We start from the raw sequence: 16563 nt of genomic DNA, 5'->3' as shown, positions 1-16563 counted from the left end.
TGTATTTTTTGATTTAATTCCAATTAATTATTTACATAAAGATTTTATTTTCTAATAAAAATTGCCAAATTTTATTTATTTATTGTCATTTGTTAATTGTGCGTACGATGTGCGTGCGTGCGTGCGTACGTGCGTTTGTAAATAATACGTTAAAGTAAAAGTTCAAATTACGTTAAAGTAACGTTTAAAAAAAAACTAATAATAATAATAATTAAATATAATGTTTAATAACCGGTGAAAGGTTAAATAAATTTTGTTTTTTTTTTTTTTTTTGAATATTTAAAGAAAATTTGAAAAAGTGTGAAATAGTCATGACATTATAAATTTACTATTATTATTATCATCACCATTATTATTATTATTATTAGTCACGTTAATTTTATTTAAAAAAAAAAAAATAACATTGATATCGGTTACGATGTTTTAACGTTATTATTCGACGACCTGTTAAATATCTTTTTCTTTATTTGTTTTTTTTTTTTATACGTCGTCTGATTGAAATGAGTAACGGTTATTTTGTTTCGTGTATTTCAATAATAATAATAATGACGATGATGATGGTAAACGTTTGTTTTATGAAATTATTCGGGGGGACGAAACTTGAAAAGTTTATCAAAAAAAAAAATTATTATTTTTTTGACATTGTTTAATTTTTTAAAACGTTTTTCATTACTGCATAATAATAATAATAATAATAACTGTCGCGAATATGGAATGGATGGATTACCCAAGGAGTGGTACAACCACATTTTAACCCCGGATACGACAGCAGATTCATGCACAGTTCTGTATGATCAACAAATCCACACACTGACAGAACTGTGCCAGCGAACAAGCCGGATATCATCCTCAGGCATAATGCGAAAAAATGGTATAAACTGATTGAAGTATTCGTGTACAGGCGGGGAGAAAACACCAGATAGCCAAAGAAGCGGGCAAAAAGCTGAAATAGCCAGGCTGTGGGAGAAAAACGAAAACAGAAAGTATTCCGATCATCGTGGGAGCAGCACTGGGAGCCATGCCACCACATTCAATAAAAGGAAATTTAAAGAAGATTTTGAAGAATTTAAAAGAAGAAACCGTAAAGGCAATGGCGTTATGTGGGACGGCCCACATTCTTCGGAAAATATTATAAATAGCACCAAAGAAATTCGAGCATTTACTCTTTAGGTATCGGGTAGAAACCTGAAATAAATAAACTTAAAAACTCCGACAAGTATTTAAAAGCTTGGCGTGTTTAAAGATTATAATAATAGTAATAATAATAATAATAATAATAATAATAATAATCATAATAATAATGATAAAATCGTGAAAAGTCCTTGCGATTGATTGCAATTAAAAAAAAAAAAATTTTTTTTTCTCACCACCCGTGTAAATCGATGATGATCTTCGGCCCGTCAGAGTTTTTTGCTGCCCTCGCATTTAAATCCTGTTTTTTTAAAAATTAAATTATACCTGACGGTTATTATTATTATTTTTTTTTATGTTTCGTAAATAAATACCAGAAATTATAAACGCAATTTTTTTTTTAACTCGCGAATGCATACAGATAAATTTTTTTTTTTAAACGCAAGGAGTGGCATTATTTAACGACAATTTTAAGTTATAATGAATTCGTATCTCTCTCTTTCTCTCTCACACACACACAAAAAAATCGTTAAATTAAATACGTGTAATGAAAAATGCGATAATAAAATATTTATACGATATTATTAAAAAAAAATTATGAATTATTATTATTATTATTATTATTATTATAATTATTATTAATTACGACGATAAATAATTAAAAATAATAATATTAAATTACCATATGTTGGAGTATTTATTAATATTGTATTGGAATTTGATTTTGGGTGCAGAAGCTGTAGCCAAAGGGTAATTTAATAATTGATATATTCGCTTTACGTTTATACATTATTATTATTATTATTATTATTATTATTATTATTATTATTATTATTATTATTATTATTATTATTAATATTATTATTATTAATATTAATATTTCGTATCGATCGATTGAACGACATTAAACAAGTTATCAAGTAAAATTTTTACTTAAAATCTTAGCTACATGGATCTTTGGTATCTTGGACATTGGTATCTTTCGGCAAAAAAGTTAAATAAATAAATAACCCGATCGTGTAATTATTATTATTATTATCATTATTATTATTTATTACACTTATATTTACGTAATGATTTTTCGCACGTTATAAATAATGAGTAATAATAATAATACGTAATAAAAAAAAAAAAAAAATGACCAATGTCCGAAATTATAAACGGTTTGAATTTTTTTTTGTTTCGCATTCAATCGATTTAATAATAATAATAATAATAATAGTTTTTTATAACCATTCAAGGTGATGATTAATTAATCGGTTAAATTTTTTGAAAGGGGGGAGGAGGAGGGAAAATTGATTTTTTTTATTAATTAAATAATAATTAAGAATGATGGTCAAACAAATTTTTAGCATCGCTGATGATGATGATGATGATGATGATGATTTAAAATAACCGATTACGTGACCGCGAGATCAGAAAAGGTTTAAACAAAAAAAAAAAAAAAATTTTTTTCGTTTTTAAATAATACGAAACAAGGAAAACAAAACAAAACAAAAAAAATTTAATTAATTTAATTTACTTTCGTAAATTGGCTTGCATAAAAACTTTCTCTGTACCTTGTTTACCCGATTCTTTTGTAAATAATTCAATAATAACAATCGACAACCACAACAACAACAACAACAACCACAACCATAACAACGACAACACATCGACTAAAAATTTTTTTAAATGCTGTTGAATTGTTTTTGTTATTGGAAACTGTGTGTACAAATTAATAGAAATGATAATGATAATGACAGTTATATTATCAATAACAATAACAATGTGTTTGCGTTTGTTTACTTTCTTTTTTGCAGCGCGATTCGACATTTTAAATTCGCTAATTAAAAATTTATTTTATTTAATTTTGATTAACGTTCTAAAAACTCGCGTTACGCGTTCGCATCATCATTATTATTATCATTATAAATAATTTTTAAAATAAAAATAATACGTACCCGTTATCGAGAAGGATTTTCTCGCATGGAAGTCAAAAGAAAGAAGAATTCCAATCCGATACAAAATCAATACTTTCGATTCAATAATATATAATTGATAATGATTACGACGACGAAAACGACAACGAAAACGATGACGATGATGACAATGATGATGATGATGATGATGACGAATAAGAGTAGAAATAATAATATTAAAGAAAACCGAAAAAAAAAAAGGAAAGCAAACGAAAATGAAAGTCCGAACGGTTAAAAAAAAAAAAAAAATGTTACGTAAAAGAATAGGTATAATCGCTATTATAGACAGAAAGAGAAAAAAAAAAAAAAGTACCTGGTTTCGATGGCACTGTTAAGCACTGACTACGGTTGTTGCGCTTCCTGCAACTACCATTATACCCACTTCGGTCTATACCTGAAAATTGATCTTTAGACACCGCATTGAAACTGACAATTTCCGCTTAGATAGTGTGATGTATGTTGATAACGAAGAAACTCGCGAAAAAAAAAAAAAAAAAGAGAAATGAATAAAAAAAAAAAAATTTCTTTTTTTTTAAATATTCGCACTTGACGCCTTTTTACACTCGCATTTAAATTCCCCACGTGGGATAATAATACTATTTATTTAAGTGCAAAAACGTTATATGTGTGACGTTTAAAATGACCGTTGGTTGTTACTCTCCGAAAGCGCACACCACGTATTAATAATAATCAGTGCGTGATAATAATAATAATAATAATAATAATAATAATAATAATAATGATAATAATAATAATAATAATAATAATTTTTTAATTGTGTAAATCGCATGTACCCATCTCGTGTTAAAAAAAAATTTATTGTTTTAAAATTTTCTTCTTATACGGATAGTGTAACAAAAAATACCGCGAAAAAAAAAAAAAGTGTTATACAATTTTGTAATATTTTGCAATATTCGGTTATTATGTACATCATCTTCTTCAAATTTAAACTTACGGTTACGTTTAAAAAAAAAAAAATTTGTTATTATTATTATTATTATTTACATTTTTCCGCATTTAATTTTTTTTTCCTTAAAAAAAAACTAATACAAGAAAAACTAATTTAAATCGTCGTGTATGTACAAATGATTTCCTTTTTTTTTTTTTTTTTTTTGGTATTAAAATGAAATAAAAAAGGCGGGAAAACGTAACGGAAAATTTCATATACATATATATTTACTCTGTGACGTTTTATTTAAATATTCTATGATTTTTTTTACTCTTTATCATTTTTTTTTCCTATTTGTTTGAAATCTATAAAGATACTTATTGATTTTTTTTATTTTTTTTTTTTTTCAGTTACCTAATGAAGAATAATAATAATAATAATGATGTGTTTGGTTTTAAAAAAGCAGAAGAAAAAGAAGAAGAATCCATTATTAGGTAAATTATAGTCAAAAGAAAAAAAAAATTATGGTTAATGTCTTCCTTTTTTTTTTTTTTTTTTCATTCATATCGAATAAGTATTATTATTATTGTTTTTTTATTTTTTTTTTTTTTCATATTGAAAAATTCTTTTGTGACGACCTTTTTTTCTTTTTTTTTTTTGTTTTTTAAATTCTTCGACGTTTATTTTTTGTCACGGAAATAGAGAGAGAGAACAAATCGAAAAAAAAAATTTTTTTTTTTTTTTAATAGTTTCTCTCATCAAATGTGATAGATAAAAAAATCACATAAATCGTCTTTTTCAATGTTAAAATTTTTTCTATGGGAAGTTAATGAGGGTTTTGATATATATTTTATATTGGAATGTGTATTTAATTCAATGCTGTCGGGGGGGCGGGGGCGGGGGTTGATTAAAAAACTAACTATAATAACGTCACAAAACTGTTTTTTTTTTCCCTGGAAGTAAATGCGTTCTAACTGGAAATTTTTTTTTATCATTCTCTCTCTCTCTCTTTTTGTCTCTCTCTCTCTCTCTCTCTACAAAAGTCGTTAAATTTTTTTTGTTGCATACGAAATTCTATACGTATTGCAAAATATACAATTGGAAATAAAAATATTAATAATATTAATAATAATAATAATAATAATAATAATTTTTTAAATTTTTATTTTAATCGGCTTTAACACGTTTCAAAATTAACATTCAAACAATACGTAAAATTATCATTATCATTATCATCATCATCATCGACACAAATGTTTATTTCGAAATTTACAACTAATGCTGGCAATAACATATTTTTTTTTTTTTTTTTTTTTAGCGCAACGATCGGTTCGTATACATCAAATCTACACAATTTCGATTGACCATTTATGGTACAATGAGAATAAATCACCGGTCAGCATTTATTATGAAATAACAAACAGAAAGTACTCGAACATTTCTGACATTTTTCTTCTTATTACAAGAAGAAGAAAGGAAAAATAATGAAAAAAAAACAAGGATTTGAATGGTGAGTTTAGGATATATTATAAAAATTACATTTAACGAAATCATTTTTCATTTAAAATGAAAAAAAAGTGTATTTACACGGTTGAAGGTTTTTTCATTTTGTCTTCTGCCACGGTTTTAAAGTAATTATTACTTTAATGGTAATTTTTTTTTTTTTTTTTTTTTTTCATTAAATTATGTTTTTATCGTCGTTGTCCGTAATTATTCATTTCATTGCGTAAAAATTGTCGTAAATTATATTAAAGAAATAATTATTATTATTATTTTTTTGTCGATTCCGCTTTGTTAAAGTCGTATATATTATTATTATTATTATTATTACTATGGTTGAGGAAACGGGGAAAAAAAAAAAATTTAACGGATGTAGTAAAGTTTTTCGGAAGCCATTTTGATATTCCAAAAAAATGCTTAAATCTGATTGGTCGATATTTTATGTTTGTCCGGGGAAATCTGTCGACCTGTCGTGAAAAAAAATTCGCGTTCTCGCGATTCTATAAATCTCTCAATAAACTTTCGTTAAAATTTTTTTTTTTTTTTGGATTTTTATAAACAAAAGTAATTAAATCGAGCCCGCGCAAAAAAAAAATTATTATTTTCAATTGGGAAATATTAAAAAAAACAATTATTAGTATGCTACCATTTATGAATTACGACGAATCAACTCGCCAACTGTAATTTAGGTCATTATTATTATTATTATTATTATTACCATTATGTTATGACGTTACATCTGTAAGATAAATTTTTTTTTGCTATTTTTTTCTATTCGTTCGTTTAACTTCTTTTTCTAATTACTACTCTCGCGTAAAAATAAAACAAAAACTTTTTTTTTTTTTTTAAATCGTTTTGATTTTGTATGAATTTTAAATGCATAACATTAAAAGTTTTTTTTTTTTTTTTCAAAACTAGGTTAATATTTTACGAGGGGATTGTCTCCGTGCAATATTTAATTCCACTCAAAGACTATCACCAGGATAATTGTTAGAGTGAATCATCCAGCAAGTCACGTATACAAGGTAATAAATTTTTTTTTTTTTTTTTTTTTTACTCCGAAAAAACGTTCAGAAACGTTTTTCCTAAAACGAATGAGTCGGTGATAGTTTTGAACAAAAGTTGGGTTTGCTTTAAAAAATGTTTCGAACCGTCCAAAAGTTTCAGGGTTTGTTACATATAAACTTCATCATCATCATCATCAACATCATCATTATCATAATCATCTCCTTAAGCATTACGAGTATTATAACATTTTGCTTCGAGTGACTGACTGACTGACAGACAGGTAAAGGTGAATGCATCTTGTTTTTTTCTGGTTTGATTGATTTAAACAAACACGTGTCTGAGTATTGTTTCCACGTGAAAAGACCAAAAAAAATTTGGTCCTTTTAAATTTGAGAATGTTTTCAATCGTATCGTTTATGATTGATGTGTTTAATTAATATTTTTGGAATATATTTTCATACGATTATCTTTCGAGTCGAATTAAATCGACGTTTCCCCTTCCCTCGCGCCCCCCTTTCGCCCCCGCTCATCATCTAATTATTTTATAAGCGAAGAATATAAATTTGACACGTCTTTCACCTTCGTAGGAAAATGTAAATAAATCTTTGAAAATTTTTTATTAAAACGTTAGTGCTAGTAATAATAATAATAATAATAATAATATTGTGTCGTGACGTATAAATTATTATTAAATTACAACTGGAGAAATGTGTGATTTGGAGAGAAAGCTTGGAAATTTGATGTCTCGTTGATAAAAAATTAAATATGGAAACAAAATATTTTATCATATTCAAATTGATTGATTGATTGATTGATTTTTGAAATTAATTTAAATTAGTTTTAGAATTTATCGATTGTTTAAAAGAGAGTTTGTGTAAAATGGAAACGCGTAGGAAAAAAAAATTTTTTTTTTCTAATTTAGAAAAAAACGGGGGGCCGCAATTTAGTGCGAATTGTCCGCGACCCATTTTTATTTTTTTGAAATTTATTTCATTAGCATTTTTATTAATGATGTCTTCAGGGTGTAACATATATTATAAATTTTAAGGTACATTCTCATTCGGGGTCTCTCTCTCTTACTTATCTATGACTCGTTTATCGAAAAAAAAAACAAATGGAAAAATTTACAAACGAATATGCGAATATAATTCTAATGCCACGACGATTAATAATATCATGGAGAATGTAAATAATAACACGTGGTTCTATATATATATATATATATTTAGTCTGCTTAAAAGTTTTTATTCGTATAAAATGATATATACAATTAAAAGTTCAATATTAATTAATTTGTGTTTTCGGTTTTACACGTTATTTTTTTTGATGAAAAATACAATACCGGATGAGAAAGATTTAAAAAATTCATCAATTAAACAATGGATGGATCCACTTTCAAAAAGAGTTTTTTTAATTAACGTTAACGGTTTGACCAGTAATTTTTTAGAATACAATTCGACGCCTTACATACAAGAAAAGGTATCGCAAAGGGGATTGTTTGGAATCGTGAGTACGAATTATTACGAAACAAACGAAGGAGGATTGAAAACGCTTTTATCCGGTAAAAAGGGATATTCGTCACCGTTTTACTGGAATCGACCGAAAGGATTCGATTCGATATTGGAATATTCCAATTGCAAATGTTTAATGGGTGACAATTTACCGGGTACGAAAATCAATTGTTATTTTCCAGAAAAAGATCCGCTCAGAGAATTTATTAATTATTCAAAAACGCTCGAATTGAAATTTCAATCAAATTGTTTTTACGTTATAAATTTTAACATCGATCCCGTATTGATAGAGGATTATAGAGAGAAATTGAAAAAAATGGACGACGATATAAGAGAGGTCGGAGAGAAAATCGACGAATCTTGGGAAAACGAGAATAGCGTGACGTACATAATAACATCGAGTCGTGGATCACCCCTAGGATACGAGGGTAACATGAATGCACCCCTAGCAGCTTGGGGAAGTGGTATAGCATATTCGGAAAACGTTTTGTTCGTGAGACGAACGGATTTGACGGCCATGTTATGCGTTCTTGCCGGCGTTAATTTTCCACCGAAATTAATCGGTGTAGTGCCGTTGCATTTACTACAATTAAACGAATATTATCAATACGAATGGACATTGTACACGATAAAACATTTCGAAAACGTATTGAAATTGGTCGATTTGACGGATCAAAACGTTCAATCTCTGGAACTTTTACCGGATCAATTATTCACGAGGTTAAACAGTATCGTGAATAGGATACAATCGGAAACCTCACAAAAACAAATTAAAATGATACTTTGGAATTTAATTTTGAACGTTTTGACCAATTTTCACTTTCTCACCGTTGCCTCTCACGGCGGTTCCGGAGTAATAATAAAATGGAATTACAAGGAAATCATTTTTTTATTCTCGTCCGTGGTATTCACATTGATTTTTTTCAACGAGGATTTGCAATATAAAATCCCGTCGATATTTTTCGCCGTGTTATTTTTAAAAAATTACACATTGATTTTTCGAGATCAAACGAAAATACAATTCAACGATTTGGCATTAACAATAAACGTAGCATACGCCGCCATTTTCCTAATCAAATGCATCGGTAACGCACACGGAATACTCGTTTTAATGAGTTTCGTCATATTTTGTTCTTTTTTCCGGAGTTCATGGACGCAATTTAACATATTCGTTCGATTGATACACGTTGCATCGGGAATATTCCTGAGTTTTTTACCCCACAGGAGAGTTTTCGGTGAAATGCCAAAAACTTGGATCACATCGACCGTGAGCTTGACGTTTCTCGCATGTTTCTGGATCCTTTTTAAACATTTCAAAAGAAAAATCGATACGCATTTTAAACTGACGTCTCTTTTGATAATATTCACGTTCGTACACGTTCACATTTTGTACAAGTATTATTACAATCCGGAAATACAAAATCCATTTTCTTATTACATAATAATATTGTTTTTAATATCCGCGTACACGGCATCTGGAACGCTCATGGAAAGATTGATGAAAATATATTTATCGTTTTTAGTACCCATCGAATTGTTATCGATACGCGTGGAATCAATATATTATTTTCTTATCGTCGTTCAAATGTTCACTTTTTTATTCGTGGAATATCACGACGACATATCGTCGATATTAAAATACACTCCGTCGATATTTTCATCCGAGCCTAAAATCTATAAAAATTATTCGTCATTTTCCCTTCGTCACTTGATGTTTTTCACTATTTACACGTACACGAGTTACCACGGAATGGGTCACGATCCGAAATTTCATCCCTACGATTATTACGCAATATCAAAATTTTTTTACCGTTATCCAGAGTCAATATCGACATTTTTATTCGCATATAAATTTTTCATACCTTTTTTCGTGCCCACGATATCGTTCATGGCTTTGAGCAGTTTAAAAGAGAAAAATTTCGACAGTCGTTTCGTGACGTTCATATGGGCTTCGGACTTGATGGCGTCCTTTTTTTTAATCGTATTAGCTATAAATAAAATTTTTTCAATAAGATTATTACCGGTTAATTTAATACACGTCATTATACAACAATTTTCAGTAGTTTCCGTTATACTATCGTATTTTTTAGGATGTTTCCTTTTGTATCCGACGGAAAGGAAAAATGGTGCAAAAGCATTAAAAAAAAAAAAAAAAAAAAATTATAATGAGAATGATAATAATAATGCGTCAAAAGTATCAGTAGTTGAAACTTTACAAACAATTTCGGAATGATTTATTATTTAACTTTTTTCCATTATTATTTTTTATTATTTTTTTACTACTACTATTATTATTATTATTATTTTTTAAATAAATAAATAAATAATTTTTCATCTTTCCGATCAATTTATTTATTTATGCGTAAATTAAATATTCGAGAAAATTCTGTGACGTCATTAGAGAGAGAGAGTTTAATCTAGAAAAATATATATTTTTTTTTTATTTTATTTTTTTTTCGGGTCGTTTTCGGTTCCTCGAAAGTCGATTAATCATAGAGTAAATAAATGTAAATCATAGAGTAAATGTGAATCATCGAGTAATACACATCCGTTTCCGATTCGGCTTCCGATATAGTAAGGGAACTTCTTCCGGTTTTGTAAAACGTTAAAGTTAGGTTGATTATTGATTTATTATTATTATTATTAATAAATTTATGTAATTTTGACGTCATACTTTTTGTTTTTTTAGAAAATTCGTGTTATGACGACCCCGTGTATCGCAAATATTATTATTATTATTTTATGCAATAAGATGGAAAAAATGTTGTTGTTGTTGTTGTTGTTGTCCTGAAGGTAAACTTTTCCTCTTGTTTAAATATATACGAGTCGTAAAATTATTTAGTCGCAATTTCGTTTGTTTTTTTAAATTTAATTAATTAATTAATAATAATAATTAAAAAGGTAAATTATCGGATTGATTTTGCGAGATTTCCCCCCCCCACTTTCATTCTCCATTTTCCCTCGAGGAAAATGAAAATCACACAAATAATTTCACAATTTTAAATCAATGAATTATTTGTTAAATTAATTGAAAGGAAAAAAAAGTCGTGGAAGAAGAAAATAAGGATTGTCGGTTAGGTCGTCTCATAAGGTATTATTCAATCGATGAAAATTTATTTTTCTATTTATTATTATTATTATTATTATTATTATTATTATTATTATTATTATTATTATTATTATTATTATTATTATTATCATTTTTTTGCGTTTTTGAGATGAAAGAAAACTTTCGAGAATTTGTGTGTGATGAAATCAATATAAAGGAAAAACAAAGCAGAAAAAAAAATTTTGTATGAAAATCATGTTTACGAATTAACGTGTTTGAAAAAAAAAAAAAAATCTTTTGCGTTAATTTATTGTTTCTTTTTTGACCTTTGACCTTTATTGTATTCGACTGGACATTTTCATAACCTTGCAACACGTAATACATACACATCATCATCATCATTTTTTTTTAACATAGCGTGACGGACGACGTATTCTATCTATTATTAATTTTTCTTAAAATTTTCTTTCCTCTCTCTCTCTCTCGTACTTTGTTATATTGAAATATCAAGAGGGAAAATATCGAGAAAAAATTTTCATTTTAATTTTTCATAACCTCGTGAGAGTCGGTTAAAATTCCAAAAACAAGGTGACAACGTGACATTTTTTTTTTTTTTCGAATACCTTAGAAATTTTTTTTTTAAACAAAATTGTCATAACAAATAATTAAGGATAACGAGTTTGATTTTTTCCCAATAATAATTGATTTATCGATTTTTATTATTATTATTATTCTATTTATATAAATAATTAAAAAAATTTTTTTTTCTAATCGATTTTTCCGAGATTTATTAAAAGGTGAACGAGAAACGCCATTTTTTTTTCTACGATGATTAATTTTATATATATATATATAATAATTCGAAAAACAACCTTTTACGTTCATTATTATTATTATTATTATTATTATTATTATTATTATTATTATTTTGTTTTTTTTTTTTTTTAAACTTTTTTTTTGAATTGTTTTTTAAAATTCTTTAAACTTTCGTTTTATTATTATTGTTAAAAAAAAACCCCAACGAGGTTTAACCTCATCATGACCAACATAATCGTGACATTTTGCCTAAGTTTTTTTTTTTTTTTTTTTTTTTACACGTCATCAAACGTTACTTAATCGATTTTTCTCGAAAATGAAGTTTAAAAAAAAAAGAAAAAGCAGGGGGGCGGGGCGGGGAGAAAAAAACGTTTTTTTTGTTTCTTTATTTTTTTTTTGTTTCGTTGCATCAGTTAAGTCGATGTATATTGATTTGTACATTTCCCTCACTCTCTCTCTCTCTTGCACGCACTCACATTGTATAAGTCTTTCTTTCTTACTCATATTTGGCAATCAATCGTAATCGTATACCATCGGGGGGTCAAGATTGCGTTAATTACTTACAACTAAAATTTTTTATTATTTTTATTTATTTTGTTTATTTATCGCATCTTAATAATTTTGCAAATTTATCGATAAGTGAATCTTAATCGATTAATCGAAATCGAAATCGAAATCGAATAATTTTAAATTTCGCCGACGTGAATTACCATCCGACGAAAAAACACGAAAATCGAAATTTTTTTTTTAAAATTCTCTCGTGAAAATTGATTAACAATCGATCGATCGATCGATCTATCGTTTTTTTTATCGATAATATCGATTCTCGAATCTCGACGAATTAAATTTTTTTTTTTTTCCTCCTTTTTGAATGTAATCGATTCTTAATCGTGAGTCACATTTTTTTTTTTAATGTCACTAAAGGTTTTTCGTATGGAAATAAGGAGGGGAGACGGGGGAGGGGGGGAAATAAAACAAAGAAAGATGAAGGTTTATATTTTCACCCGAGCACCGTGACCCCCTTTTTTTTTTTTTTTCAAAAACATTTTCAGGTGGCAAAATTAAAAAAAAAAAAAAAATTTGCAAATATTTTTATTTAAAAAAAAAAAAAAAAACTTTTTTTTTATTCACGGTCGGTCGGTTAATGAGCCATTAACATACATATATAATTTTTTTTTATATAAATTAATAAAATTTTATTTATTTATAATTTATGTATATGTGTATACATACATACAAATTCTAATTATCATTATCATCATTATGTACATAAAAATTTATTCATATGTTTATCGATACCACGAACTTAATTTAAAAAAACATGAGTAAAATCGGTTTTCTTTCCCCTCTCTCTCCCTACCCCTCCCCGGGGGTTTCGTATACAAACATACAAACGTTTACTTATTTTTTTTACATAATATACAATTAAAACTTTTATAAATTATTATTATTATTATTACATATATATATATATATATATATATATATATATATATATATATATATATATATATATATATATATATATATGTGCTCGCTAAAATTCTTTGGTAGATTTAAAAAAAAAAAAAAATTTTAAATACTTTAATTTTTATAGCATCATCAATCAGTCTTATAGTCTCTGCACTTTTCTTTTTCTTGCTATTATTATTATTATTTTTGCATGCACATTTTTAACTGTACCGGATTTTTGGCATTTAATATAACGTTATCAGGTTCGCACATCGTTATGCTGAAAAAAAAATAATAAAATTTATTTATTATTATTATTATTATTATTATCGTTTTCGTTGTCGTTGTTATTGTTGTTTTTGTTGTTGTTGTCGTTGTTGTTGTTGTTGTTGTTGTTGTTGTCGTTGTCGTTGTTGTTGTTGTTGTTGTTGTTGTTGTTGTTGTCGTTGTCGTTGTTGTTGTTGTTGTTGTTGTTGTCGTTGTCGTTGTTGTTGTTGTTGTTGTTGTTGTTGTTGTTTGTAATTTTACCTACCTTTCTCCTGTTTCTAAACTATCGATTCTTATCGAACTTATTGATATCGTAGTTTCGTGAATTCTCCACGTTAACGGATTGAATATTTCAACTTCGTTAGACCATTCTAAAAAAACGGATTGTAAATTTCCAACGTTTGAACCACCGACAACCTTTCGATGTTCCGAACCTGAATCGTAATATTGAACTCTGTTGGATGGTGAAAACAAACAAAAAAAAATTTTTATTATTATTTGTTTTTCTAATGTTTTTAAAATGAAAATGGCGGTAAATTGGATCGTTTTCTGATTACCTGTTACCCATGTTTAATAATTCCGTCGAACCTTTACTACCGACAATTTTTATTTTGAATTTACCAATTTCGTGACAATAATCCGATATTTTCCACGTGACTCTATATTGACTTCCTAAAAAAAAAAGAAAAAATTTCGTTCGATATGAAATCGATTCGATTTCGATTTATCGAAATCGTAAAAAAAAACTTACTGTAAAATGGCGAACTGTCACCCGTTAATAAATACATTGTTATATGTCTTCTTTTAGGGGATTCAGTAAGCATGACGTCATTGTTTGATTTCTTATGTTTCATTTTCAATAATTTACTATCGATAAAAGAAAGAAAATAATAATAATAATAATTTTTGTTTGTTTGTTTGTTTTAGGAAAGGATAAGAGCGTGCTTACTTGTTTGTGAAAACGGAAGCAGAATGAAAACCGAAAGGTGCACATAAAGTTCCATTTTTATATGCGGAATTATAATCACATTTAAAACAGGATCCGTTTAAATAATGTTCCCAAGATTTACATTCGACAGCGAGAAATTTTTCCGGTGAGTTAATCGTTTCTATAAAATATTGATAACTTCTAACGTGGTTGCAACTAATCATTTTTGTCACACCTAAAAAAAAAAAAACGCGCGTTAATGATGATGGTGGTGGTATCCGCGGCGATGCGTACGAATGGGTGAATGGTACCTTTTATGAGGGATCCTTTTTCGGTTACGTATTTCATTAAACCTGGATTACAACCGGGTTGATCTTGTCCTCCGTTTGGATAAAAATCGATGTGACCAGCTGGATCTCTCATACCTAAACCGCCCATGACGAAAAAATTAGCGTCCGTGTGTATGTTATCAACAAAAATGGCATCCGTGGGATCTAATCGTACGAGTGCGTCCGTTTTTGCAAAATGAGGTTCCGCCGGATCCAAACCTGAAAATTTAAGAAAATTTTTTTTTTTTTTTTTATCGTAGCCGTCATCCAAGTTCGATTTTCCTTATCAATTAATTCATTTTTTGACCTTTTTTTTTCTTTTTTTTAATTTCTCCCCGGTCATTAGAGAGACGAGGGCTGTCATGATTTTCGATGAACTCTGACGACTTTATATATGGTTTGACGTCAGCAACGTTGCTTATTATTTAAAAACTTTTACAATTAACAAAGTGTCTTTTGCCACGCCATTTATATTAATTAATTAATATTTTAATTTCTTTTTTTTTTTCGTACAATCTCCTAAATCTAATTAATTGATTTTATTTGAACTTTTTACGCGGGAAGGAGAGAGAGAGAGAGAGAGAGAGAGAGGAGGGAAAAGGGGGTCGAGACGGGGTTGCTTATGTAACTAATTATTATTATTTTATATATAAGATTTTCATTATTATTATTATTATCATAATGAAAATTATTTATCTTCAAACTGAGAATTGGTTAAAAGTCGGTCATGCATTACGTTTAGTAATTATTTTATTATTATTATTATTATTATTTAACCGTTGTGATCAAAGTTTAAAAATATAATTCGAGCACGCGATTCGTACCCGTAATAAAGAAAAAATAATTCAAGGAAATGAGAGCACAAGAGCGAGCACGAAAAGTAGAAGAAATACCAAAAACAAACGAACCTGTTATACGTCCAAGCCTTTGATTAAAGGTACGTCTGAGAGTGGTGCCAACATAAGACGCCAAATGAGCACCCAAAGAATGTCCGATGATGTGAATTTTTTCCGTTTGCAATCCCACACCTTGTTCGGATATCATATTTATTAAATGAGCCGTCATTACTCCCACAAGACGTATGTTGGCAACAGCTTGGGTATAAGGGGGATCCGATCCTCCGGACCAATCGATGGATATAACGTTGGCATTAGATCTTTTCAAAAGTTCTTTTGTCATGTTCTGAAATAATATTTTTTTATATCACTCGTCGGTTGTAATCCATTTCCAGAGAGAGAGAAAGAGAGAGTGTTTTGTAAGAAAGTTACCATTATCCAAGGGCGGTGTCCATTTTCAACAAAACCGTGTGCTATGAAATAAACCAATCCGGACGGGACGTAATTACTACGAAATAATGTTTGAGGGTCGTCAAGCAATAACGGATCGCAAGTCGTTGGATTTCTTCTTGTATACAAACAATATTTCGGATCTATAAACTCAGGTGACTGCGGAAACATATTGACCGGCCTGGAAAAAGAATTCCAGGGATGTTCGACGGAATAACATCCGAATTTTCCGTAGCATTTTTTCGTTAGCGTATCTAATAAACATAACGATGAGATTTTCATTATTATTATTATTATTTTTTTTTTTTTTTTTTTTAGGTGTGCAAATGTTTATCGTAAGAAATTTATAACGTATTCGTACGTCGAGTTTTTTTTTTTTTTTTTTTAAATTAGCCTTCCAGCTAAAAATCGTAAAAAAAATTTTGCAATGACCTCA

At 28.0% G+C, this 16563-nt stretch overlaps 3 protein-coding genes across 3 annotated transcripts; 1 reads left to right on the top strand and 2 right to left on the bottom strand.

Annotated features, from left to right (window-relative positions):
* Positions 1 to 7815: 7815 nt before the first annotated feature.
* Phum_PHUM194000 (uncharacterized protein) lies at positions 7816 to 10233 on the top strand (the record flags this gene model as incomplete). Its single annotated transcript, XM_002425315.1, has 2 exons — positions 7816 to 10126; positions 10205 to 10233. 2 exons carry the CDS (start codon positions 7816 to 7818, stop codon positions 10231 to 10233), a joined length of 2340 nt encoding a protein of 779 aa, XP_002425360.1.
* Positions 10234 to 13518: 3285 nt separating this feature from the next.
* Phum_PHUM193990 (uncharacterized protein) lies at positions 13519 to 14438 on the bottom strand (the record flags this gene model as incomplete). The annotated part of the gene is made up of 4 exons (XM_002425314.1): positions 13519 to 13597; positions 13850 to 14038; positions 14142 to 14256; positions 14336 to 14438. The coding sequence occupies 4 exons, from the start codon at positions 14436 to 14438 to the stop codon at positions 13519 to 13521; spliced, it is 486 nt and encodes a 161-aa protein (XP_002425359.1).
* A 91-nt stretch (positions 14439 to 14529) lies between these two features.
* On the bottom strand, positions 14530 to 16409 carry Phum_PHUM193980 (Ves G 1 allergen precursor, putative; the record flags this gene model as incomplete). The annotated part of the gene is made up of 4 exons (XM_002425313.1): positions 14530 to 14747; positions 14824 to 15060; positions 15750 to 16023; positions 16110 to 16409. The coding sequence occupies 4 exons, from the start codon at positions 16407 to 16409 to the stop codon at positions 14530 to 14532; spliced, it is 1029 nt and encodes a 342-aa protein (XP_002425358.1).
* Positions 16410 to 16563: the final 154 nt, after the last annotated feature.

Source organism: Pediculus humanus, genomic scaffold, assembly GCF_000006295.1.
Source record: "Pediculus humanus corporis 1103172107542 genomic scaffold, whole genome shotgun sequence".
Taxonomy (NCBI): domain Eukaryota; kingdom Metazoa; phylum Arthropoda; class Insecta; order Psocodea; family Pediculidae; genus Pediculus; species Pediculus humanus.
Note: the sequence above shows the minus strand (reverse complement) of the source record. Positions and strands in the feature narration are given on the sequence as shown.